Source organism: Eretmochelys imbricata, chromosome 2 (genome assembly GCF_965152235.1).
Source record: "Eretmochelys imbricata isolate rEreImb1 chromosome 2, rEreImb1.hap1, whole genome shotgun sequence".
NCBI lineage: Eukaryota > Metazoa > Chordata > Testudines > Cheloniidae > Eretmochelys > Eretmochelys imbricata.
Window position 1 is genome coordinate 34,935,073 of NC_135573.1, and position 26,247 is coordinate 34,961,319.

Below are 26,247 nucleotides of genomic sequence, written 5' to 3' on the forward strand. Positions count from 1 at the left end.
TTCTGCTATCTCCTTCCTTTTCTATCAAGAAAAGGGTTGTGGCCCTTCTGAGAGAGATAAAAAGCAATGACAGACAAACGGGTTAAGGAGGAGGCACACGTTAGTAAGAAAAAAAAGTCCTTTCATCATGGAAAGAGCCAATTCTAACTAATTTGTGCCCTTCTACAGCTGCCATGAGGGATCTCTTACTTCTCCGGATCCATATGCTGCATCTGATGAAGAAATGGACGATGCTCAGGATCCAGCAAAGCCAGGAAAAGCAGATTGCCTCAGCTGAATGGAATGCCGATAAACTGAAATTAACCCACACTCTGCTGAGTCAAGAGCCTTACTCTGAACCCCCAATCTACACACAAATAAATCAGTCTGATACTGTATTTCTTTACAGGAATGTTATTGAAAAGTGTTATTTTTTCATGGCATGCACAATCTTTTTTGTCCTACGAGATGAACACACATCATCATATATACATGCCCTCTCCTATCTCTGCTTACCAAAAAGAATTAATGTGCCCTTCATTTACTTGGAAAGCCTACATAAAGAAAATGTAACAAATTAAAAATAGCTAAAAAAAATAAAGGCGTACGAGCTCCAGGAAAACAGAAGTATTGCCAGAGAAAGATAATTTCGGGCCTCAGGGGGGGTGGGGTCTGGTGCCAAGCAAAGCTGGGGGCTGTTCAATCACCTCTATCAGTGCTCTATCAGTGTCTACACTCCAGCCAAATCCAGAGAAAACAAGGAGTCAAAGATTCAGGTCAATAAGCTTATAGGCGATTTGCACAAACAGCTCCTCCAGCAAGGTAAAAAACAAAGTCATATTGGCTTTTCTTTTTTATTCCTTCTCTTGGAACTACCTGGTCCAAAACACACCCTGGAAATGTCAGTGTTATATGCAAGAATTTAAAGAGCTGAGCTTCTTAATCCCGTTAAGAAAAAGAACAAAGTTTCCTGTAAAGATCTCCTTATTGAGCTCAAAGTGATTATGGTATAGCTGCCTTATGGTGATCCTGCTTTTAGTTGCTGTAGAATCAGAGGAGGTAAAAATATGTCATTAAAGCCACTACTGAAGAGGAAAGAACCACAATGATTGAAAAAAGTTTCTGAAAAAATAGCTAAACCTACTTTCGGATCCAACGAACACAGCAAACAGCAAGCATGGTTGTTAGACATTAGAGCAAGGTAGAAAAGAAGCAGAGAATATTTACACACAAAATAAAACCACCCACACCAGAAGGTAGAAGGAAATCACAAAAAATCAGGGTGTTAAATGTTCGGCGAGTATTACAGATGGTGGTGGTGATAACTTTTCACATACAGTATGAAGGAAAATAACTCAGTGCTGTGTTTATTGATAATTATATGGAGAATCACGCTGCAGCTATTTCCCTGAATCTCAAGCCTGACTGCACAATCAGGTCACATGGTTTAAAGTAAAAAATTCCAGCCCTAAGCTGGCCTGGCAGCCTAGTCGCAAAATGATGTACATGAGCAGAAAGCTCAGTTCAAGTTCTAGGCTCATTCTTCACTGCCATAGCCAGAGGATGAGACCATTGTAAACGTTGCATGCTCATATAGTCCCAAGCATTCCCCTCTTGCTGACTCAGGAATAGCATTTTTGAGCTCCAGATGGAACTATATTTCACCTACCTCTACAGGAAAAGCAGATGCCCTGTGAGGGGCCCCAATTAGGAACCAGGGCCCCATTTTGTCATGACCTTTGCAAATATGTAGTAAATTCACACAGTATAGCAGTCTCTGGTAGAAGAAACAATAGAACCTACAGTACTAACTTACTGTTCCCTGCTCTAACCATATACCACTGCATCATAAACTGAGTACCTGTGGTAGAAGCTATATCACCATCTGAAGCAGTGTAGCCTTTGGGACCATGAAGCATACACCATCTATAATGGACTCTACCAACCACTGGTTTATAATTGGACCACCCACCTGCTTTGGGTCCTGAAGACCACCAATAGTGATAAGGGTGCCAGGAATGCCTTCCCAGTCAGTAATGTCTGCAGGTTTGCTATTACAGCATTCATTTGTCAATGTGGCCTCTAGCAATAGGGCAGTGGGATGAGATAGTTTATTGAAGGAACTGCAACAGCACAGCACAGCTACAACTAGAAAGCCCCACAAAATGCGATAGTCAGGTGGGATCAGAGATTGTGTGCCATGGAGGCTCTGAATCTACACCATGAGAGAGTCAGTATCAATAGATTCTCCTACTCCTTCCCCTAATTATCAGAGATGCCCATCACCTCCCTTTACTTCTTCCCTCTATCTAACATCTCCAAGAATATTCCCACATCTGCTGTCCTGATGATTTTCCCATCCTCCAACGCTAGACAGAGGCCACCATCTACTCTCTGCTATTGCCCCTTCCCTTCTGTACATGTAGCCAGCTGAAAATTCCTTAGCCTCATGGACTCTACCCTAGACCTCTAGATACCTCTTCCCTTGAGAGAGGCTTCATCATCATACTGCTTCTCGGCCACACAGGGCAAGAGAGATGGGTGTGACAACTTGTTAGATCCCGCCCTCAAGAAGTAGAGGAGGCATCAGACCTACAGATCTTTTCCCCATTTCTTTCAGTGTACAAAATCAGTACTATCTGGAAGAACTGGAATGGACTTTGGGAAGACAGAAGAATGTGGATTTCCTGTGGTAAGTGTGTGCGTAGGGGAAAGTCTGGAAAAAAATGCCTGGGCAACTTGTATTTGGTCCCCTTATGTGTATGCATTATGATAGTCTTTAATGAGATGTCCAACCTCGGATGAACTCACACAGGAAAATGATAAAAGACAAAAATACCACATCATGATGGGTAAGCACTTTTCCACAAAGTGATCACTCTATATGTAATCTATCAGTCCTCATCCTCAAAGGAAACCTGCACAATACATTCAAATGACAAGTCTGAGAGCTTAAATTCATAATTTTGCTAGACACTAAAAATCACGGATTGAATAGAGACACAAGCTTTATGGCTTATTATAACAATCTATAACTCACTAACAACACCCCAGCTGTCCTCCCTTCCTTTACTCCCAATGTTTGGAGGGATGTTAACGAGCTACTTTACCTTAAATGGTCCCTTAAAATATGTATTAACTACTTCTGCTAAACAATCTGTTCCACCTTGTATTTAGCTGTGACATTCTGAGTAATTTTCCCAGAACTGAAGAACCCTGGACTTCAGAAAAGCAGACTTTGACTCCTTCAGGGAACTGATGGGCAGGATTCCCTGGGAAAATAACATGAGGGGGAAAGGAGTCCAGGAGAGCTGGCTGGATTTTAAAGAATCCTTATTGAGGTTACAGAGACAAATCATCCTGATATGTAGAAAGAATACTAAATATGGCAGGCGACCAGCTTGGCTTAACAGTGAAATCCTTGCTGATCTGAAACACAAAAAAGACGCTTACAAGAAGTGGAAGACTGTACAAATGACCAGAGAGGAATATAAAAACATTGCTTGGGCATGCAGGAGTGAAATCAGGAAAGCGAAATCACGCTTGGAGTTGAAGCTAACAAGAGATGTTAAGAGTAAAAAGAAGGGTTTCTTCAGGTACGTTAGCAACAAGAAGAAAGTCTAGGAAAGTGTGGGCCCCTTACTGAATGAGGGAGGAAACCTAGTGACAGAGGATGTGGAAAAAGCTAATGTACTCAATGCTTTTTTTGCCTCTGTCTTCACGAACAGACTACTCCCAGACTACTGCACTGGGCAGCACAGCATGGGGAGGAGGTGGCCAGCCCTCTGTGGAGAACAAAGTGGTTCAGGACTATTTAGAAAAGCTGGACGAGCACAAGTCCATGGGGCCAGATGTGCTGCATCCGAGAGTGCTAAAGGAGTTGGGATGTGATTGCAGAGCCATTGGCCATTAACTTTGAAAACTCATGGTGATTGTGGGAGGTCCCGGACAACTGGAAAAAGGCTAATGTAGTGCCCATCTTTAAAAAAGGGAAGAAGGAGGATCCTGGGAACTACAGGCCAGTCAGCCTCACCTCAGTCCCTGGAAAAATCATGGAGCAGGTCCTCACGGAATCAATTCTGAAGCACTTAGAGGAGAGGAAAGTGATCAGGAACAGTCAGCATGGATTCACCAAGGGCAAGTCATGCCTGACTAATCTAATTGTCTTCTATGATGAGACAACTGGCTCTGTGGATGAGGGGAAAGCAGTGGACATGTTGTTCCTTGACTTTAGCAAATCCTTTGACACGGCCTCCCACAGTAGTCTTGCCAGCAAGTTAAAGAAGGATGGGCTGGATGAATGGACTATAAGGTGGATAGAAAGCTAGCTAGATTGTCGGGTTCAACAGGTAGTAATCAATGGCTCTATGTCTAGTTGGCAGCCAGTATCAAGTGGAGTGCCCCAAGGGTCGGTCCTCAGGCCAGTTTTGTTCAATATCTTCATTAATGATCTGGAGGATGGTGTGGATTGCACCCTCAGCAAGTTTGCAGGTGACACTAAACTGGGAGGAGAGGTAGATACGCTGGAGGGTAGGGATAGGATACAGAGGGACCTAGACAAATTAGAGGATTGAGCCAAAAGAAATCTAATGAGGTTCAGCAAGGACAAGTGCAGAGTCCTGCACTTAGGACGGAAGAATCCATGCACCGCTACAGACAAGGGACTGAATGGCTCGGTAGCAGTTCTGCAGAAAAGGACCTAGGGGTTACAGTGGACAAGAAGCTGGATATGAGTCAACAGTGTGCCCTTGTTGCCAAGAAGGCTAATGGCATTTTGGGATGTATAAGTAGGGGCATTGCCAGCAGATCGAGGGACATGATTGTTCCCCTCTATTCGACATTGGTGAGGCCTCATCTGGAGTACTGTGTCCAGTTTTGAGCCCCACACTACAAGAAGGGTGTGGAAAAATTGGAAAACGTCCAGCAGAGGGCAACAAAATGATTAGGGGACTGGAACACATGACTTATGAGGAGAGGCTGAGGGAACTGGGATTGTTTAGTCTGCGGAAGAGAAGAATGAGCGGGGATTTCATAGCTGCTTTCAACTACCTGGAAGGGGGTTCCAAAGAGGATGGATCTAGACTGTTCTCAGTGGTAGCAGATGACTGAACAAGGAGTAATGGTCTCAAGTTGCAGTGGGGGAGATTTAGGTTGGATATTAGGAAAAACTTTTTCACTAGGAAGGTGGTGAAGCACTGGAATGGATTACCTAGGGACGTGGTGGAATCTCCTTCCTTAGGAGTTTTTAAGGTCAGGCTTGACAAACCCCTGGCTGGGATGATTTAGTTGGGGATTCGTCCTGCTTTGAGCAGGAGGTTGGACTAGATGACCTCCTGAGGTCCCTTCCAACCCTGATATTCTATGACTCTTATGATTCTATGAACCCTGTGTAAGCTTGACAATTTGTCTCTCTCATCATCAGAAATTGGTCCAATAAAAGATATTACCTCACCCACCTTGTCTCTTTAATGAGATGATCACACTCTATTTTTCCCTCAGGCAGCATGGCCAAGTAAACATTTATGGCACCTGTCCCTTCTACCCCTGTCAGCTCCAGTTTGTCCCCTTTTGCCCCATCCCCTAGTATGACTTCCTTCCCCTTTCTTTGTCTGACCACTTCTGTTTCTATCATCCTTAGCCTGTCCCTGGTTTCTTTCTGTTCTGATGCTCACCCTGCCTGCCTGTCTCCCAATCACTGGCAGCCTGCCTGTCTCCCAGTCTCCTATCATTCAGTTTTACTACTCCGCCTGCCTCAGTCCCCACACTGCCTCTCACCCCTCTGCATTCAAGTCAGGCTGCTTCCTCTTCCATGCTCTCTATTGTTAGCAAGGACAGCACAAGAGAAATTGTCTCCTTCATCTCAGTTTTTGTGCTAAGTACCACAGCAGCCCCTACCAATCAGGAAGAGCAATTGCAGGAAAAGTCCTTCTTTGGCCTTGAAGCCTCAGGCTAACAAGCTCCTTGCAGACAGAATCTTCAGATATTTTCACTAACAGCCTTGTAACAATCATTACTGGACAAGTGCAAATAGCAATTTTCAGAGGCTTAAAGTTTGGACAAATCTGGATGGATTTTCACTACGACAGCAAAGTCACCCCTTTGACACCAGGGCTACCTCCTGCCAAATTTCTAGTCCCTGCTCCAGGAAAGTTCTACAACTTCTCAAAGAAGCAGCTGTAAGATCTTATTCTGTTATCACTGACAAAACACTTTTCTCTGGCTTCATTCTCAAAAAACATCTGAACCATTTTTGTTGAAACTTTCTAAAAAATTTCAGCCTGACATGGAAAAAAATTCAATCAAAATGGCTGAAGTCTGACAAAGTTATTTATAAGCAACTGTGGAGACTTGTAATAAAAATAGTAGAAAACTTTAACTGTAGAGTCTGCTTATAATACATCTGCACTTACACACTGTTCATTTCTTTACTTTGAGTTCTTGATCCTTTGAAATGATCAGGCAGACAAGTACAATTATTGACATTTAGAAACTTTAACTGCTGTTTAAAAATCATATTTTTTTTTGTTCGGTTTGGGAATTTTCCAGGTGTTTTGTTCTAACAAGCCATTTATGAGTTAGAGGGAAAAGAAAAACTACACAAAATTCATAATTTGAAAAGTGGAAAGTTGTTTAATGATATGTAACTCAAAATCAGTTTGATTAATTTGCTTCACACTTTTGCAGAACCATTCTCCTTTGCTTTCTATGTCAGGCAATCTTGTGGTCAAACCAATTTTCCAGCCCAGAATTAATGGGTGGACATACAGTATAAATCCAGTTATCCAAACTCCCTTTATACAAAAATTGTAGTTACACAAAATGAAGTGTGTCCCCCATGAATCCCTGTGTTAGTTAATCACCAGCTAACACTTTCTCAACTAACCCCTTAGCGATTGTTAGCACCAGTGATGGCTGGCTCAAACAGTTTAAATAATGGCATGGTATTCGTCCATTGAGTATAACTGGTGAAATAATGAGCACATTTTGTGAGTTCATTGCACCCTATCACAACCAACTGCTGGAGATTATGGAAATGGAGGGGCTTACAAACCAGCAGATTTACAACGCTGATGAGACTGGGTTGTATTGGCACCCACTCCCATAGAAGACCTTGGTCTCTTCTGACAAGCATTGTACCCCAAGCTTCAAAAAGTATTAAGTAAACATCAGCATTACTCCCTTCAGTCCCCATATTTTTATAGTAGTGAAAACGCAGCTCAAAATAGCACTTCTGTTATCTGAATGCTTGGTTGTCCAAAAGTTTTGGATATCTCCCACACCATTCGGCCAACTGGGAGTAGGACTTTATCAGGGAAGCTGGTTGCAAGGATGCCACCTCTCCATAAAACAGCCAGATAGAGCCTGACAGAAAACTCCCTCCTGCCAAATACCTTAAGTAGCCAAGTTGTTAATACCCATGTATCCCATCTCAGTCAAGCTAATAACATGGGAACTCAGTCCTGCCCCTTTCCAATGATTTGTTAATTTCAGTGCCTATTTGGGATAATTAAAACCTCTGGGCCCAATTCTTCCTTCCCTGTACGTGGTTGGGAAGGGATTAAAAAGTAAACACTGTATACATAACACAGCACAGAAGGGGGTAAACACCAGCTCTGCTACATGCTCTATCTGGGTCCTCACTAGAACCCTTCCCTGTTCCCTTTTATCTTCTCTCTGCGGGAACTTGGAAGGGGGGAAAGGGGTAAAAAGGGTTACCTCTGGTGCTACTCACTGTCTATGGCACACTCCCCTTGCAACAGAGTATTAACTCACTCTGCTAGCACCTATGGTGGTGAGCAGGCAGAAATAACCAAAGGCAGTATGGATGGCTGCATCAAAAGCCATGATGTCATCTTGGAAGAAAGATTCCTGGATCTACCCATTTGTTTTCTACTTTCCATGCAGACCTACAGGATGTGTGTGTTTTGCAGTTCTCCAGTACTGCCAAATCCAAGCATTCAAAAATCATGAGTCAGGCCATCAAAGAAATGCATTTAGATTCTTCTTCTTTCTCTCTGGTTTCTGAGCCTTTAGGGTACACACACTTCACATTTTCAAGCTTTCCTCCACACCCAAGAAGGGTAGAAAATTAAAAAAAAATCATGTAATCTCTAGATTTCAGCATCTCAGGTTTTAAGAAAAACACCAAATAGCATGAGACTCATGACAAAATCATGACAATTAGCAACACTGGACCTCATTCAATAATGTCACAAACCCTTCCATTGGGAGGAGGGTGAAAAGGAAACTCTGTGAGATGAAACTCATTTACTTCCCAGGTGAGTTTTTCCCTCCTGTCTTTTGTCCACAGAAGGGGAACATGTGGCCTCATGCCAACAGTACTAAATTTCTGAGATACAAAACAACTCAACCATAGCTGAGCCATTTAAATGCCTTCATACCAGTGGTTTTCAAACATTTTTTCTGGCGATGCAGTTGAAGAAAATTGTTGATGCCCAGGACCCAATGGAGCTGGGGATGAGGGGTTTGGGGTGCAGGAGGGGGTCAAGGCTGGGGCAGAGAATTGGGTTTAGGGCTGGGGCTGGAAATGTGGGGTTCAGGGTGTGGGAGCGGGCTCTGGGCTGTGGATTGGGGTGTGGGAGGGGGTCAGGACTTTGGGCTGGGGGTGCAGGCTCTGGGGTGGGGCTGGGGATGAGGGGTTTGGCGTGCAGGAGGGGCCTTCAGGTTTGGGGTGGCTCAGGGCTGGGGCAGGGGATTGGGGAGTGGGCTTACCTTGGGCGGCTCCCAGTCAGTGGTGCAGCAAGGGTGCTAAGGCAGGCTTCCTGTCTGTTCTGGCACCATGAACTGTGCTGCACCCCAGAAACGGCCAGCAGCAGGTCCGGCTCCTAGACAGAGGTATGCAAGCGGCTCTGCGCGATTCTCGCCTGTAGGCACTGCCCCCACCCAGCTCCCATTGGCCAGGAACTGCCCAATGGGAGTGCGGAGCTGGTGCTCAGGACGGGGGCTGCCTAGGGGGCCCCCCTGCCTAGGAGCTAGACCTCCTGCTGGTTGCTTCTGGGGTGCAGCGCGGTACCAGAACAGGTAGGGACTGGCCTGCCTGACTTTTAACGGCCCAGTCGGTGGTGCTGACCAGAGCCACCGCTACCCAGTGCCTTACATTCCATGACCCTGTACTGGATCATGAACCGCAGTTTGAAAACCACTGCCTTCATACTCTCCTATTCCATTCTTTTCCAGAATAGGTTCTCTGTTTATTTCAAAGTGGGACTTTTCTGTTACACTGCCTCATTTGGAAAGAAATTAGGAATTTTATGTGCCCTGTTATCCTTAGAAATTTTCTTTTAAATTTTTTCCCCCTAGGAGTTGCAGTGGATAGACTTAAAGCTTCTTTTATAACTACTACTATACATATCACGTTGAGAAAGGAGCATCAAGAATCAAATGGCATTCACTTTGAAGAATCAACAAATATATTTAGAACTTCCAGTTTCATACCTAAACTTAAGTCACCTGTTTTACTGCCTGATCTAGTTACATAGAATCACCTTAACTTCAACTTTTCACTTAAATGTTTCAGTAGATGCCTTTTTAAAGACATAGTAACAAAAAGGTTCTCCAAGTGTTGTATACTTCTGCGGAATGTTTAGTCAAACTCAACTGCACCCTGACTGAACCAGTCATCTTTGGTTCAAGGAGTGTGTCAGGGCTGCCCACTGTCTAGCCAGCAGTATACCATCACCATTGAGCCCTTCCTCCACAAGAGGTTCATGGAGTTGGTGCTCCAAGAGCTGGATTTGTGGATGGTCCTGTCAGTGTATACTGACAACGTGTTCCTTGTGGTCCAGGACCCAAGCCAACTAGCATGGGTGGAGGCTTGCCAAGCTATATATTTGGTGGCCTTCTCCACCCAGGTCAACTGGGTCAAGAGCTCCAGCCTGATGGTTGGGGACGGGTGGCAGGCAAGCTCCCTCCCACCCACGCTCCAAGCCATCCGGTGGAGCATGGGTCTGCTGCTCTATCTGGGTGTTTACCTTTCTGCCATTGATCCCTCCTCCCTGGAGAACTGGGCTGATCTGAGGAACAGGGTGGCAGAGCAGTTGCAGAAGTGGACAGGGCTGCTCCGATGCCTTTCCCTGCATGGGAGAGCACTAGTGATCAACCAACTGGTCCTGCCCATGCTCTGGCACTGTCTCAACACCCTGAGCCCTCCCCCTGGCCAGCCTCAAGAAGAAAATATTGGCATTCTTTTGGCCAGGGCTGCACTGGGTCTCTGCGGGTTTCCCAGCCTCCCACTGGAGGAGGGTGGACAGCACCTGTTCTGCCTCCACATTCCAGTCCATAGCTTCCATCTCCAGACCCTGCAGAGGTTCCTTTATGGTTCAGGTTGTTCAGTGTGGAGTGTGCTGGTACACATCTTCCTCTATGAGTGCTCCGATACAACCAGCAGCTCTTCTATCTCCATTCCAGGGGGTCTCCTGAGACCTTTTCACATTGTCCGTCTTTTACCAGGACCTACTCAGGCCCTAGAAGCTAATCTTGGCAACCAGGTTCATGGGGAGGGCCTCCTTGCAGAGCCCTTGCTGCACAATCCCCATCTAGGTGTGCAGGTGAGGGAGTCCCTGTCAATGCACTGGAGCCTGGTTCTGGCTGTTACCACCAGGATTGGAGACTTCATGGACTATAATCAGGGTAACAGGGTGAATCCCATGGCACTTGGCCGGCGCATGGAACTCTACATCCTGCATGTCCCCCAGCTTGTGCTCCAGGAGATGAGGGCAGCCCTCACACCTGCCTCTGGTTTTCCTTGAGTGGATCCTGCGGGAGGGTGCTTCCTGTCTGATCCTGAGCCCTGGCCCTCCGTGCTTTCCCAGCCACTCCCTACATACCATCTGAGCCATCTGTGAGACATACAGTCAGTCCATTTCTTAACCACACCCAGGAAACAGCTGAATGTGCTCATGATCCACACCCTTCATTTCCTTATCCTCGTGTCCTGCTCTGACACCAAGTGGCAGGAACTCCGGCTACCCAAGGAGGGAGAGGCATCCCAGTGGGCTAATCCATATTCCACCCCGGCCCCACAGTCTGCCAGGCATATTAGTTGGCAGCTCCTTCATGGTGCCATGAGCCCAGGCATGTACCTGGCACGGTTCATGACATCCTCTGACACCTGTTCCTTTTTCAGTGAGAGGGAGACCCTGGCGCACATTTATATCCCATTTTTCCCCACACTTCCTGATTTACGCACGCTCTATCCATGGCCCCACAAAGTCATGAGACCTCCTCATCAGTCTCCTCCTGGCACTGTACCTGGAGGAGGAAGCTGAACAGGGGGTGGGGGATGATCTGCGACTCCGGGGCCTACTTCTGATCCTCCCTCAAGTCATGTCTCTGGAAAGAGTTCCTCTAGGCTGTGTCCACTGACTCCCTGAATACCTTCGAGGAGTAGTGGGAGCTGTCCAGGGTTCTCTGCTCATTGTCCCCCTCCAGATCCCTGATTTTATACCTGTGAGCCTCACTCCCATTATTTCATTGTTGTCCCTCACAAAAAAACAGCAAGATTTATAAATATACAACTTACTATTGCATGTAAATCAAATAAAATAAGTAAAACACGTTTGCATTCGTTCACAAAGAACAGGATGGGCTTTGTAGAATGGGTAGACTTTCCAAGTAGTATGAGTATACAGTGGAAAGCAATAGCTCCATCAGCCCAATATGAATCCTTTCTCAGAGTCCCCTCCCTTTCCCCTGGAGTCATGTAGCATCCTATACAGGTCAGAGAGGACTTGGGAGGAGCTGGCATGCTGACCATCCAAATGAAAATTAAAGATCTTGAGCTACAACACAAAATGACTATGGAATAATCCCAGTGTCTGGCCAAATATTTCCATTCAACCAAGCAAACTACTATCCAGGGTAAGCATGAGCAACCACTGAGCTCATAATGGGTGCAGTGTTTGCCTACAGCACTAATTTCTTCACACAACACTCAGTCAACCTGAGGAACTCCTTGCCAGAGGATGTTGTGCCAGCCAAGACCATAACAGGGTTCAAAAAAGAACTAGATAAATTCATGGAGGATACGTCCATCAATGGCTATTAGCCAGGATGGGCAGGAATGGTGTCCTTAGCCTCTGTTTGCCAGAAGTTAGGAATGAGCGACAGGGGATGGGTCACTTGATGATTACCTGTTCTGTTCATTCCCTCTGGGGCACCTGGCACTGGCCACTGTCAGAAGACAGGATACTGGGCTAGATGGACCTTTGGTCTGACCCAGTAGGGCCATTCTTATGTTCTTAATGTTAACAGCATTTAGCTTATTGTGTTTTTAAAGTATTTTGTTCGGTCTTAGTATGATCAGCCGTTTAGCTCTGGGATTCAAAACTGCATCTTTGCTTGTTTGTTCTCCTAGGTGCCATATCCTTGCTAAGGATCAACTTACTAACCCTTCCTAACATAGTCATGTGTTTGGGAAACTTACAGAAGTTGTATTTTCTTGCCTTCTCCGCTCTCTACCACCTACTTCTACGGCAACCAGCACTCTACAGGCCTAAGCTATAACTCTTGACTGCACTCAAAGAGGCTTGTTCCAGTTTGCCTAAGAAAATCATGAACAATAAACTAGAGACCACCAAACCAGTGAGAAAAAATATTCCAATGCCCTGAAGAGAACAGAAAGAAAAATCACTGGAACCAAACTTCCTGGGTCGTTGCGATTAATAAGCCAAACATTACCACAACGGTTCTAGATACTGGATGAGCATCCTTAGCTGCGGAAGACAAACAATAAAACAATCAAATGGAAATCTAGCAGAAGAAAATTAAATCAATTTTTCATAAAAGAGAAACCTTTCTGTCAGCTGGATGGGGAACAACATACCCTGGAGACCAAACACAGGTTAAGAATGCATTGACATATTTCTTAGTAAAATAAATATATCTTCAATAACTTACAACTGATGTACCAAAAAGGCATCTACAACTTTAAAAGCCCTCCTTTCTGCAAATCACTGAGCTCACAGTGCTGACAGTGTAACAGTGAGCACTATTTTAATTCAAGAATCCAAAAACACAGCAAGCTTCCTAACATGGGCAAGGAAGTAATGAAGTGGCCTGCTGTATTGCCAGCTCTCTGTCTTATGTGAGGTCCGTTTTAAATAGCTCTACCATATTAAAATTTTTGCAGTAATTATTACCAGATTGAAAGATGACTCAACAAGAGTTGATCATTTTCTTATTTTAAGGCTTCATATTCATGGGGCTTTTTCTGCATTTCAAACACCACAAAATGTTTCTGATCAAGTGCACGTGCACATATCGGTTTCACGCGCTCAAGCACCGTGCTGCAGTGATTACCTTTATTACAAAAGTATTCCACTTCTTCACAACTCAGATTCTCAGGCTCAAACTCTGCAGAAAAGCTTTCCTCCAATGGAAAGTCTTCTTTTGAGATAATGTCATTTTCTTCAGACAGGCACTCTTCCTCTTCATCCTCAATGGCATCCTCAAGGGGCCCTTTAAAGAGAATCAGGGACACTGTACCAAAATCATCTAACAGTAAAATGAAATAAAAGCCTCATATCTTACAACTAAAGGGCTTTAACTAGGGTCTATTCTTCTATTGCTGTGCTGGGAATTTATTAGAAATGATCAAATAACATTTATCAGATAATTTATCCAATGTATTGCAATCTAAAAATACATTGTGATTTTTCTCATTATTCTGCCAGCTCAGTGAATAGCTCACATATATTTCAAATATGTAAAATATTACTATATTTTTGGAATAATATTTGCAAATTATCTGTTTTGTCATTTATCCAGTTGTGGTATTTAGGCCAGCCATTCCTAATAATGGAAATGGAAATTATATATGCAAACCCCACATCTATACATGGAAGAAGAGCCCTTTTTATGTTGTTTGTTAGGTTTTTTTAATGTTACATTGAATTCTAGTACTCATTAAATTTGAGTTACAGACCTGAGTCATCTATCCTTTGAATAGTTAATGCAAATTTCCCCACATTGCCCTGCTATTGGGCCTCAACGCTTCTCTGAAGGGACGACTTAAACAATAATTCTGTAGTCTCCATGGCCACTAAGTCCTTGGCCTCTTTAATGGGGTACCGGTCAGTGGCAATTCTGCTGATTATTTTTTTGTTTTGTGGTCGTACAGCTGACAGGAACTGGACTGAGATTACCAATTCATTTCACATAGACCAAACATCCAACAGATGGTAACTACGTTTTGTCACTACTAGCCTGGGGGCAAGGTCAAATTTGCTGATGAGCAAATAATGAGTACACATTATGTTCATTTGTTAATATTAACTACCTTCTAAATACATCTTTCGCAGATACAGAGTTTTACCTGAGATTTTAATAGAGATTGGAAATAATGGAATGTATTTTAATTGAAGTAAGATTTTAATAAATTCTATACTTTTCAAAATTCGTATTAAAAGTGGATTTCAAAAGAGATTTCAAAATACATGGTTGAGACTTGAAGGAAAATTACACCTCTCTCTCTCTCTCTAATGAAAGCATTACCCCATTTTATAATTGACTGAAGATTTCTTGCTAGAAATGAAAGCTAGTTCTCTCATGACAAAATGTAATTTGTACTTATAGGATAGTTTTCCAGTATTATTTTTACTACTTCTATAATACTGAGAGGCAGTACATAAATGTTCCTATTGCATTAAATGAAGAGGGAAGGATAAAGTTGTTAAAAGAAACAGAATACTGACTGTATTGGAATTTCATATGATTTATTAGGAATCCATGATTACTCCCATTGAATCAAAGTAGTCAAATTAATTTTTGGCTACATTGTGCAACCTTTGCTCTCAGAAATTTGTCTTTACTGAAGTCACTGGGTGAGAGATTCCCAGCTGGCATTGATTTCAATGGAACTATGCCAATTTACACTGCCTGAGAATCTGATACAGTGGGTCCACTTGTCTGAGGACATACTCAACAGTATAAAGTAAGGGTTGCACAATTTAGACCTTTCTCATAAAGCCTGAATCTATGCCCAAAAAAATTATTTGCATATTATCAAAAATGTGCCATTATCATCACCTGCATTTTCTGGCAGTCTTCTGAAAGCCTGTAGCTGAGTGGGCATGGACATAGAGATATGGACACCATCTCATACCTGAGGGTGGAGTGGGGGGGCTGTCACTCCAGAAGAGAGTTGAGCACATATTGGCAGGAAATCTGGGGAGAACTTGGAATGTCTTTGGCATTCCATATACGTACAGAACTTCAATCTCCAGTGCTGGCAGTGAGACACCTTACATGAGTTCTAATTTCAGTTTTAAAATGCAACTTCAAAAACACTCACTGCAAATTACACAATTTTAAATATGAGTACAGTAATTCCTCACTTAAAATGGTCCCAGTTAACGTTGCTACGTTGCTGATCAAGTAGGAAACATACTTGTTTAAAGTTGCACAATGCTCCCTTATAACATCGTTTGGCAGCCGGTTGCAGCTAGCTGGTGGGGGCTTGGAACCAGGGTGGACTGACAGCCCCCCGTATCAGCTCCCCTAAGTTCCCTGTGCTGCAGCCGCCCAGCAGGCTATCAACTGCTGGCAGTTCAGCTCTCTCTCCCCCCACTGCCATGTGTTGCTCCTGACCTCTGCCTTGGAGCTGCTCCCCGGAGCCTCCTGATTGCTGTGCAGGGGAGGGAGGAAGAGGAGGACTAATGTCAGGGTGACCCCCTCCCCCATACTCCTGCCCCCCACTTACCCCTTCTCCATATAGAGCAGGGTGGGGACAGGGCTCAGGACGCTGGGTGCAGCTGCTGTCTCAACTTTCTGATCTTTTTTAAGGCAATGTACTACGCGTATCTCTCTCTCCCACACACAGGGTATGTCTCCGTCTGCCATGCTGTCTTCCCTCCCTCCATTCATGCTGCCTTCTAGAGTGTGATGCTACATTAAAAAACAATGTGTTAACCCTTGAGGGCTTGGCCGAATGCTAGGTCATCATTTAGCAGTAAGGCATTCCCTGGGAAATATCCCACCCTCTTCCACCCTCTAACTTCACCACCACAACCAAGTTTCACAATCATTATTGCTCTGTATAGTATTAAATTGTTTGTTTAAAACTTATACTCTGTGTGTGTGTGCGCGTGTGTGTATATATATATATATATATATATATATAGTTTTTTGTCTGGTGAAAAACATTTCCCTGGAACCTAACCCCCCCATTTATATTACTTCTTATGGGGAAATTGGATTCGCTTAACATCGTTTTGCTTAAAGTCGCATTTTTCAGAAATATAATTACAACATTAAGCGAGGAGTTACTGTATATAAAATGATGGCATTTTTGCCAGGTCGGAAAATGAGGAATACATTTTATTTGTTATTCTCATCTCTCTTTTGAAGATTTTTATTGAAGACAGGTTCATTCTTTTAATTTAATAATGATTTTTGTACAATCGCATTCATCCATCAACCTTATAAGAACACTAAGAGGTTAAATTAGAGCTTTTTAAGTGTCCCTGCATCTTTAGGTAAGGTAAGTGAACAGAGGAACAGAAATGTTAAAGAGATTTTCATAATTAGTCATTGTAAGTGGGGAAAGTGTATTCATATATATCATTAAAAATCAAAGAGAAGCATTTAAATTGATACACAGAAATCTTGCAGTTTGCAACAGATGATCTACTAAAAGTGCCTTCTACAGTATTCTGATTCTATTAAACAATGAAACTGTTGCTAAGGGGTTTTTATCTTTGTGTGGATGGAGTGGAGGGGAGGGGTGTAAGTCCAACCATATATAAACATCATGTTCCGTATCTTGTCAAAACTGATCATATGTCTTTAATGTATTTTTCAAGCAGTTTTTATTTGGAAGAAATATAACAGCCCACATTTCAGCAATCTGACTTCCTGCTGAAACATTGGCTTATAGTAATTTTACTTTCCAAATAAGAATTGCTTGGAAAATATATTAAGAACATCTGAGCAATTCAGTTTACATGTATGAGGTGATATTTATGCCTGTTTAGAGATGTTAAATTTTTGAAGGGGTCACCAGTATGTAGTCAGCACCCTAATAATTACCATTATAAATTAAGGAAAGAATAGATATGCAGTCCGTATATATTCACTGGTGGCAGTCCAGGAAATATACACTTTAGAAGATGCATTAACATTATTTTCAAGTAGTACACAGAATGTCACATATAGTTCAACAAATGTCTGTAGAAAGGAGGACATGGCAAATCCAAAAAGCAGAAAGGGGGTTGAACTTATGGTGGTTGATTGGTTGGTTGGTTTAAATGAAGCTCAGATTAAAAGCATTTTTTATCAAACATTTTGTGGGTAGATGCCAAATACAGATACACATATATAATTCCCCAATTTGTGCTAGAGAAGTGTAAATTTCATCACATGTACGCAAAATCAGATTGTATGTGTACATCTGAATGTGGTTTTATTTTGTGCATACACATCCAGATGCCGATACACAAATCCCCAACATGTGTACTCTAATTAAGAAATGCTTGCCTACCTAGACATCTGCAGGCGCAGATCAAAGAATCAACCACATACACAATGCTCAGGGACAAAAGTCCGACCCTAAAAAAAACTATGCTGACCTTTACTGAAAATGAATGGTTACATTCAGCTAGGGGTTAACAGGTAGATATGTTTCTAATTTTAATGATTCCATTGCATTTTATTTAATTATTAATCCATTTAAAAATTGATCCTGCATCCAATTCTGCTATCCTAATTCATGATACTCTTTAAGTAGTTCCACTGAAATCGATCTTGTTCAGAATTTTAAATCTGTAATTTGAATGTACCTATCTTAATTTAAAATTAAAGTCACAAGAACAACAATAACAATGAAATTAAAAAGAGTGGAGGTCCTGAGTTCTCTGATATGGTGTTTTTCCCTCAATTGTCTGTTTTCACTAACTTTGCTGATGTTACTTACAGCACTTTAGATCACTGATTGCAGCTTCATCAGTTCCTAGCACAGCCGGTGCTAGGCATAAGCAGGCTAAGCAATTACTTAGAGCCCCCAGCAGCTCAAAGTGGCCCCTATTAATTATTAGCATGTGTTGAGTGGGGAGGCCCAAAAAATATTCCTGCTTGAGGTCCCCAATGGGCTAGCCTCCTAGAATGAATTTAGACTACATTGTGCTTCCTTTTAATTCCTTGCTTTAATTTAATGATGTTACCAGTTACTAATCATGCTTTTCATTTTATTGAACAATTACAGTATACATACATTTCTTATGTTCCTATTTCATTGTCATTTATTTCAATATAGACAAGCTCCATTCCTTATTTTGTTGGAAAATGTATTGAAAACAGAGTTGGCAGAGTGTGAAATATTGACACCAACAAAACATAAAATAAAGCAGCAACAGTGCAAATCAAAATAATTCCAACTTCTAAAACTCTTCTTTGATGTGAGTGCCAACTGGCTTGTGATGGGATTAGATCCTTGAAATCAAATAATACAATTTAAACCCCAGAAGGTTTATGAGTTTAGCTAAATGGTTAAGTCCAAGGGAATATGGTACATTTTTGTCTTTTATTCTCACTTCCATAAACTTGTGTTTTGATTTTTATAGTGTTTTCTTAGTAGGGCTGTCTAAAAACATTAGATGTAATCTAGGAAAAGGTGAACTTCAAGTGCTTCAGATTATTTAGATAACTTGATAAGCAGTTATGAGTTTCCAAATACACTTAGATAAAAAAGCTTAGTTTCTGATCTTAAAGAAGCTACTGTGTAGGCAACTGAATTCTCCATTTCTCCCCCAAGATTTCAAACTGAAAGCTGGGAAAATGTTTACTACAGACCAGGTCTCAGTTTCCACCTTCCATATTGACATGTGAGGTTTTTTTGTTTTTTAATAACCAATTTTATTCAGATGTCCATAATCCTAAAATAACAATTAAAAATAAATAAAATAAGGGCAATAGACACTAGAAACATAAATAAAATTAATGACAGCAATGAAGGAGTGAATTCAGTAAGGAACCTGTGTGGCTTAGTGGGCACAATAGTCCACTTCAGGAAATCGCCACATATAATTTGATACAAATAATAATATCTAGCCAGGAGAGGCTGATGAGTGAACTCCATGTTCCTTCATGGAGAAAATTACTTCTGATTAAGGCCAGTTGGCAGAGCAGTGTGGGGAAATCGGAACTCTAGTTCCCTAATTTGTATCAGATTTAAAGACATGCAAGCACATTTTTTTAGTATGTTAGTCTCTTAACAGTTAAAACATAAATATTTACCTTCATTTTATATACATATAAAATATATATAAAAGTTAAGGTAACTGACCATTTTTATACAGCACAAAATAGACACGACACTAGCAGCCCTGATCCCTATTCTCTAAAGATAAAAGTAAATACAAATCTAAAAGGGCAAGAGACGTACAAAAAATGTGACTAAAAGCATTTCAGACAGGCAAGATGGGAGTGAAATGTCATAAGAAAATAGCCCTAAATTCCTTTAAAGGAGAAAATGCCTATTAAAATTAAACACTTCTTCATGAGACAAACTGCACCTGACCCTGTAGGCACTCTGGGTCTAGTGCACCAATGTGCTTCTCCAGTTTTACTGGTGTAACTCCAAAGAAATCAGTGGGGTTAGAATGGCATAAAACTGGAGAAATGCAATAGTGAATCAAGTCCTTTGGTTCCAATTCATCAGCCCATTGGTAAGCAGCAAAGCACTTAAGCATGTGCTCAAAGTTAAGCACATGTTTAAGGGCTTTGCCACACATGCTTAACCATGTGTTTAAATGCTTTGCTTAATGCTGTGGGAAAGTCTCTCTGATATCCTTAACCCATTAAGTCATGAGTGGTTAACTACCTTCCTAGTCAACCAGCATTCTGACAGCAGCATCATAAAACAATCCACTTAGCAAATTAAAAATACTTCAGAATGGCTGGGTAGAGGCTAATGAGATATAATTATTATTAGTAGTAGTATTTAATAAGTCTTTTCTAAAAGCCATGATACACTGCTGAGTCATACAACTTGGTGGATCCACAGGATGCATTTTGTATGATCTTGCTGAAACTCTGAAAATTTCCCCCAACAATGCACTGCCATGAATATAATACTATTAAACTGTGTTAAAACCAAGGTACCAGGTGCGAATAAGCTTATAGACAGAAGGGGCATGTTTTTTGGAGAATTAATCCATTTGTTTTTCTTTTTGAACAAGAACATTTTCTTCTAAACATAACCAAAGAAAAAGGCAACACCAGTGAGCCAACAAGCTTATATTAGGTGCACTGGAAATGTTTCTATCAGTTTCTAAAGATTAAGCCAAGAATATTGAGAGGATAGCACAGTGTTCAACTTCTCATTTTAAATGTGGAGGGTGAAGAGAAGACATTACGAAGTGGTCCAGGGACTTCCACTTCTTGAAAAACATCAGAAGAATGGACATTAGACATTAGGACATTAGAATAGCTGGTACAACCTGGTCCATTCCAAAGATAAATAATTTGTTCTTCAAAAAGTAATTTTTTGAAGCCCCAAGAAGAAGTAATCTCTGGTCAGCATGATTTGACAGCACCCTGAGCAGTTCTGAACTCAGTCAGCAGCAAGAAAAACATCCCAGCTTTTCCCTCAACTTGATGAAAGAAATTTGAATGAGGAGTTCCTGCAAACATGCCCCAAAGTTCCTCCTCCAGCACATCACTGGCTTTCCTCAAAGTGACAGAACTGCTTTTCAAATTACACTGGTTCATCAACTTTATAGTGGACAAAACTGTAAATATCAAATCATTGTCTTCTGCCAATGTGAAGACATGGAGTGTTGAAACATAGAAGATGAGCCCATGTTGATGGGAGTAAAATGACAACATCAATATAGCAATGAGAAGGAATACAAGCAATACCTTTACAGTTACTTATTTTCCATTTTTTGGCTTTTAACTCAGGGCCAGGACACCAAGACTCCATTCAACCACCATCGGACTACCAAGTTTATAATCTTCCTCACAGGATGGGAACCTCACAAGCTAGGACAATATGGTTGAGTCATGACATCCAAAATTTATGAAACAGAGCTTCTGGCTCATACTGTCAACTTCAAGGATGCTTTAGATTTTTTTCTTATTAGGTTATCTCTCCCAAGCTAGAAACATGTGACATGATTCTATGACTATCTTTCAGAATTACAGAACTCACTTTGATTCTCAGTTAATGCTGATTCCAAATGGCCATCAATTTTCACTGGAGAGTAAATCAAAGCTAGCCTTCCTCCTCCCCCTAGAATTTCAGCATATCTTCATTACACAGTTCCCACCAATATGGGAAGCAACAGCGAAGCCAGGCAGTTAAATTCCAGTCTCCTGCTGCTTGGCAGCATATAGCAATACATAGTAAGCCAACTGTAAGATGAGTATCTTAAAATTATAATGCACACTCCTAGCAACAAGTGATTGGCAGTCAGACACACACCACCATATTTGTTCAGTTAAGTGGAAAAACTTAAATATCATTCACGCTTACCATTCTGATAAAAAGAAAAGGAGTACTTGTGGCACCTTAGAGACTAACAAATTTATTTGAGCATAAGCTTTACTCAAATAAATTTGTTAGTCTCTAAGGTGCCATAAGTACTCCTTTTCTTTTTGCGAATACAGACTAACACGGCTGCTACTCTGAAACCTGTCATTCTGATAAATAATATCTATCTAATACTTAAAGAAAACTATTCTCTGTTTAGACTATGGTGGTGCTCTGTTAAACTTAACAAAATCATTTTTGCAATTCTCAGATGTCCTAATTTTAGATTTTCAACAGCTCAACGCAGATGCCAACTTGTAGATATTCATTACCTTGCAAGCACACCTTAAACTCCTCAGATACATCTGCTTTATGTATACTGGTGATAGTTTAAATGTTTCTTAAGTTTTGAAAAATTCAGACAGTTTGAGAGATACTCCATATACTTTTTAATGAGCAATACTAGTGGAACCAGTTATCTCAAACTGGTGGAAACTTTGTAAATGCACCTAGTGTACAACAATTTAATGAGACGGGGTAGGGAAGAGAGGTGCTCTTTGGACAGCGTTAATCCACACCAATCTGATGTAATTGAGTTTAACAGGAAGAATAATGCTGTATTTCTGTAAAACACACACACACACACACACACAAGCACGGATTAATTTTAAATGAGCAAGTTCTTCCTGCAGCAACTTACTTTTAACACAAGTTGCATCAGGGGATCTGGTAGGAAGGAAACATTTTTATTAATTTTTTCCCTTATCTGCAAGAAGAATGTTGATTTTTTTTCATTTACGTTCTTTGCCTGCAGGTAGCAGACCAAGAGAATCATATAGTAGAAATTTTTCCTTTTGATTAATTTCTTTCCATGTGTTATGTTATTTCGTATATATAATTGATTTCAGGTTTTGCTTGTAGCTGTACATCTTTTTTATATCTGTACCCACTGCCTTCCTTCAATCAAAAAAGTTGAAGGAAATTACCTGAATTTTGTTAAGTTTATTAAAAAAGAGCTCTGTGAGTATTTAAATTGAGTTTTGAAATGCTAATACAAGAAAGATATTAGAGAATTTTAATGGTGGGTTCAATTTGACCCACAGACAATTGTAGAAAGGGTCAAATTTTATTCAAATTATTTCTTTACAGTAAAAAATATGAACCCTTTGATTTTATAAAAGTGGATTAATATTCTTCACTGCGAGATCTTTGGCACTTTGGTGCATGACAGTATTAACTCTGCTTGTGCATAAACTTTTCAAAGATCTTTAAATGTTCTAGAAATTTGGAGCTTCACTTTCGTCTTGTCTTCCTTTCGCTTACTATTATCCACAAGGCCACAATGAAACTACTGAATGACTATTTTTATTTCCTTCTTAGAGTCTAGGTCAGAATACTTTCTAACAAGTGAAAGTGTTGAAAGGGTGTGGTTCCAAAATATGCATGAATGTTTAAGGATATATGGAATTCCACAAGTTAACCTTTAGAGCTCAAGTTTCAATTCTATGGAAAAGTACGTGTTGTAATACATTCTAATCAAATTCCTTTTTAACTGGTCTCCTTCCAAAAGTGCACATTTTGACCACTTCAATAGCAATAAGCTATTGTCTTTATTGTGCTAGATCAGGAGAGAAGTCATCTCTTCTATATGACCATCCTAAAATGCACAAAACAATTTTATTATGATTCTTAAAATATACGTGGTGTGGAGTGAAGGGACCCTTGTGGCTGTTTTGTGACCCCATTGGTGGAATAATAAGTACAAGAGAACTGTATGGGCACCAGTGAATTGGGTCCCTTTTGTGTGGTACAATATTATAGGAAACACTAGCTAGCCAAGCAACCTAGCACTACCATTAGGCTTGTTTTGAACCTGGCTAAATACAGTTGTGATGGAGATTGGGGAAGAGGCTCCTGGATTCCTTTTCTCCTCTTTGGATGTCTCTCTGTGGGAGTACTAAATTGTTGCCTTATTGTGAGCTCTTCAGGGCAAGGATTGTACCCTATATGCCTGTAAAGTGCCATGAACACCTGTGCTGTTAAATAATATTATTTTTAAAGATACACCAGGGCAGTGGCACTGCAACCTATTTTACAGTCTCTATCCTATTCAGGAATGATTACTTCCAGAAATCAAGGTCAGCTGAATTTATAATGCAGAGTCAATCCTTTCCTCTATACTAAGATGCACAAAGGATTGCCAGATGTAGGATTGCTAACTTCCTACTGACACAAAACCGAACACGCTTGCCCAGCCCCTCCTCCGAGGTCCCTCCCCCCAGCTCACTCCATCCCCTCTCCCTCTGTTGCTCGCTCTCCCCACCCTTACTCACTTGCTCATTTTCACCGAGCTAGTTTAGATGGTTGGGGTGCGGGAGCAGGTGAGGACTCTGGCTGGGGGTACGGGCTCTGGGGTGGGGCCAGAAATGAGGAGTTCATAGTGCGGGACGGGGCTCCGGGCTGAGGCAGTGGGTTGGGATGCGGGAGGGGGTGAGGGCTCCAGCTGGGCGTACGTGCTCTGGGGTAGGGCCAGGGATGAGGGGTTTGGGGTGGAGCAGCGGGCTCTGTGCTGGGGGTTGGAGCTGAGGGGTTCAGAGTATGGGAGGGGCCCCACGCTGAGGCAGGGGGTTGCCGTGTGGGAGAGGGTACAGACTCTGGACTGGGGATGTGGGTTCCAGGGTGGGGCCAGAAATGAGAGGTTCAGGGTGCAGGAGAGGGCTCTGTGCTGGTGTGGGGGTTGGAGTGGGTGGGGGTGAAGACTCCGGCTCGAGGTGCAGACTCTGGGGTGGGGCTGAGGATGAGGGGTTTGGGGTGTAGGAAGGTGCTCCAGGCTGGAATCGAATGGTTTGGTGGGCGGGAGGGGGATCACAGCTGGGACAGGGTGTTGGGGCACGGGGGGGGGGGGGGTGAGGGCTCCGGCTAGGGGTGCGGGCTGTGGGTGGGGATGGGGATGAGGCATTTGGGGTGCAGAAGAGTGCTCTGGGCTGGGATCAAGAGGTTCGGAGGGCAGGAGGGGGATCAGGGCTGGGGCAGGGGATTGGTGCGTGGGAAGGGGTTTGCTGTTCAGGCTCTGGGCAGTGCTTAACTTAAGCAGCTCCCGGAAGCAGTGGCATGTCCCCTCTCTGGCTCCTACACAGAGGCATGGCCACGTGGCTCTGCACACTTCCCCGTCTGCAGGCACCAGGCACGCAACTCCCATTGCCCGTGGTTCCCGACCAATAGGAGATGCAGAGCTGGCGCTTGGGGCAGTAGCAGCACGCGGAGCCCCCTGACTGTAGGAGCCAGAGTTGCGACATGCCACTGCTTCCGGGAGCCACACGGAGCCATGGCAGGCAGGGAGCCTGCCTTAGCCCCACTGCGCCACCGACCAGACTTTAAACGGCCCAGTCAGCAGTGCTTACCAGAGCTGCCAGGGGTCCCTTTTCGACCAGGCGTTCCATTCAAAAAACGGACACCTGTCAACCCTAGCCAGGTGTTGGTGATGGTGGGTAATGCAATATGGACATCTCTCCAGTAGAAACTGGACTAAGTTCACATAATTGCATTCAAAAAAAGGAATGTTGCACAGAGTGTATTAACAATCAAAAGCACAAAACAGAACGTTTGTTATACTGGGCTTCTAGAATTAGAGTCACAGCTCTTTCTTGTGACATTTAAGGGCACATTGGCCATTTTACTTTAGCAGGCATTATTAGAGTTTCACAGCACTATTTGCAACTTGGTCATGTCCTTTGAAAAACATATAACAGCTACAGTTAGAACATCTGTCTACAATCTAAATATATCTCCAAACTTTCAGCTCCATTTGTCTCTGACACTAAACTGATGATCCATGTTTTGGCCACTTCCAAACTATTATTTACTACTTCTATGATGCTCTTGAGAGGGTTTACACAAATTAAAGTTTGTACAGAACTATATGATCAGGGTTCTTATCCTTACCAAACTTTCAACATACATCTATTTTCCTTGCACTAGCTCTTGCATAAATTGGATAACAGAAAGGTAAAAAGTGATGAGCAGGACCAGAAAAGCAGGATGAACCTGACTCTGCATTAATGAGACTGCTACTCTACAGCCACCAGTAATGGGATTTTCAAAAGCGCCTCAGCAGCTTAGGCACATAGAGACAAATTTTCAAAGGTGTTTAGGCATCTAAAGATGAAGACGGGCACCTAGGGTAGGGTTGCCAGATATCCAGTTTTCGACCGGAACACCCAGTCAAGAAGGGACTCTGGCAGCTCCTATCAGCACCGCTGACCGGGCCGTTAAAAGTCTGGTCAGTGGTGCAGCAGGGGCCAGGGGCTAAGTCAGGTTCCCTGCCTGCTCTAGCTCTGCGCGGCTCCCAGAAGCAACCACCAGGTCCCTGCAGCCCCATGACTCATGAGGCTCGCGACCAATGAGAGCTGCAGGAGTGGCGCCTGCGGGCGCGAGGGCAGTGTGCAGAGTCTCCATTGATGCCTATGTATCTAGGGGCTGCAGAGACCTAGTGGCCACTTCCTAGGAACCACGGTAAGCGCCGCCAGGACTCCTCACCCCTCGCACCTTACCCACACCCCAACCCGCTGCCCGAGCCCCCTCCTGCACCCCAAACCCATCCCTGGCCCCACCCCATAGCCCACACCCCCAGCCATAGCCCACACCCCTGGCCTCCCAACCTCCTGCCCCAGCCCGGAGTCCCCTCCTTCACTCCAAACCCCTCATCCCCGGCCCTACCCCAGAGGCCACACCGCCAGCCGGAGCCCTCACCCCCACCCTTGCACCCCAACTGCCTGTCT

General features: G+C 42.8%; 1 protein-coding gene across 1 annotated transcript in view; it reads right to left on the minus strand.

Moving 5' to 3' along the window:
- Positions 1-26,247, minus strand: part of ZFPM2 (zinc finger protein, FOG family member 2) — a 429,791-nt gene that overhangs the window by 318,638 nt on the left and 84,906 nt on the right. The window contains exon 3 of the mRNA XM_077808863.1: positions 13,300-13,458. Coding sequence (XP_077664989.1) covers positions 13,300-13,458 — 159 coding nt within the window. The remainder of the gene's footprint in view (positions 1-13,299; positions 13,459-26,247) is intronic.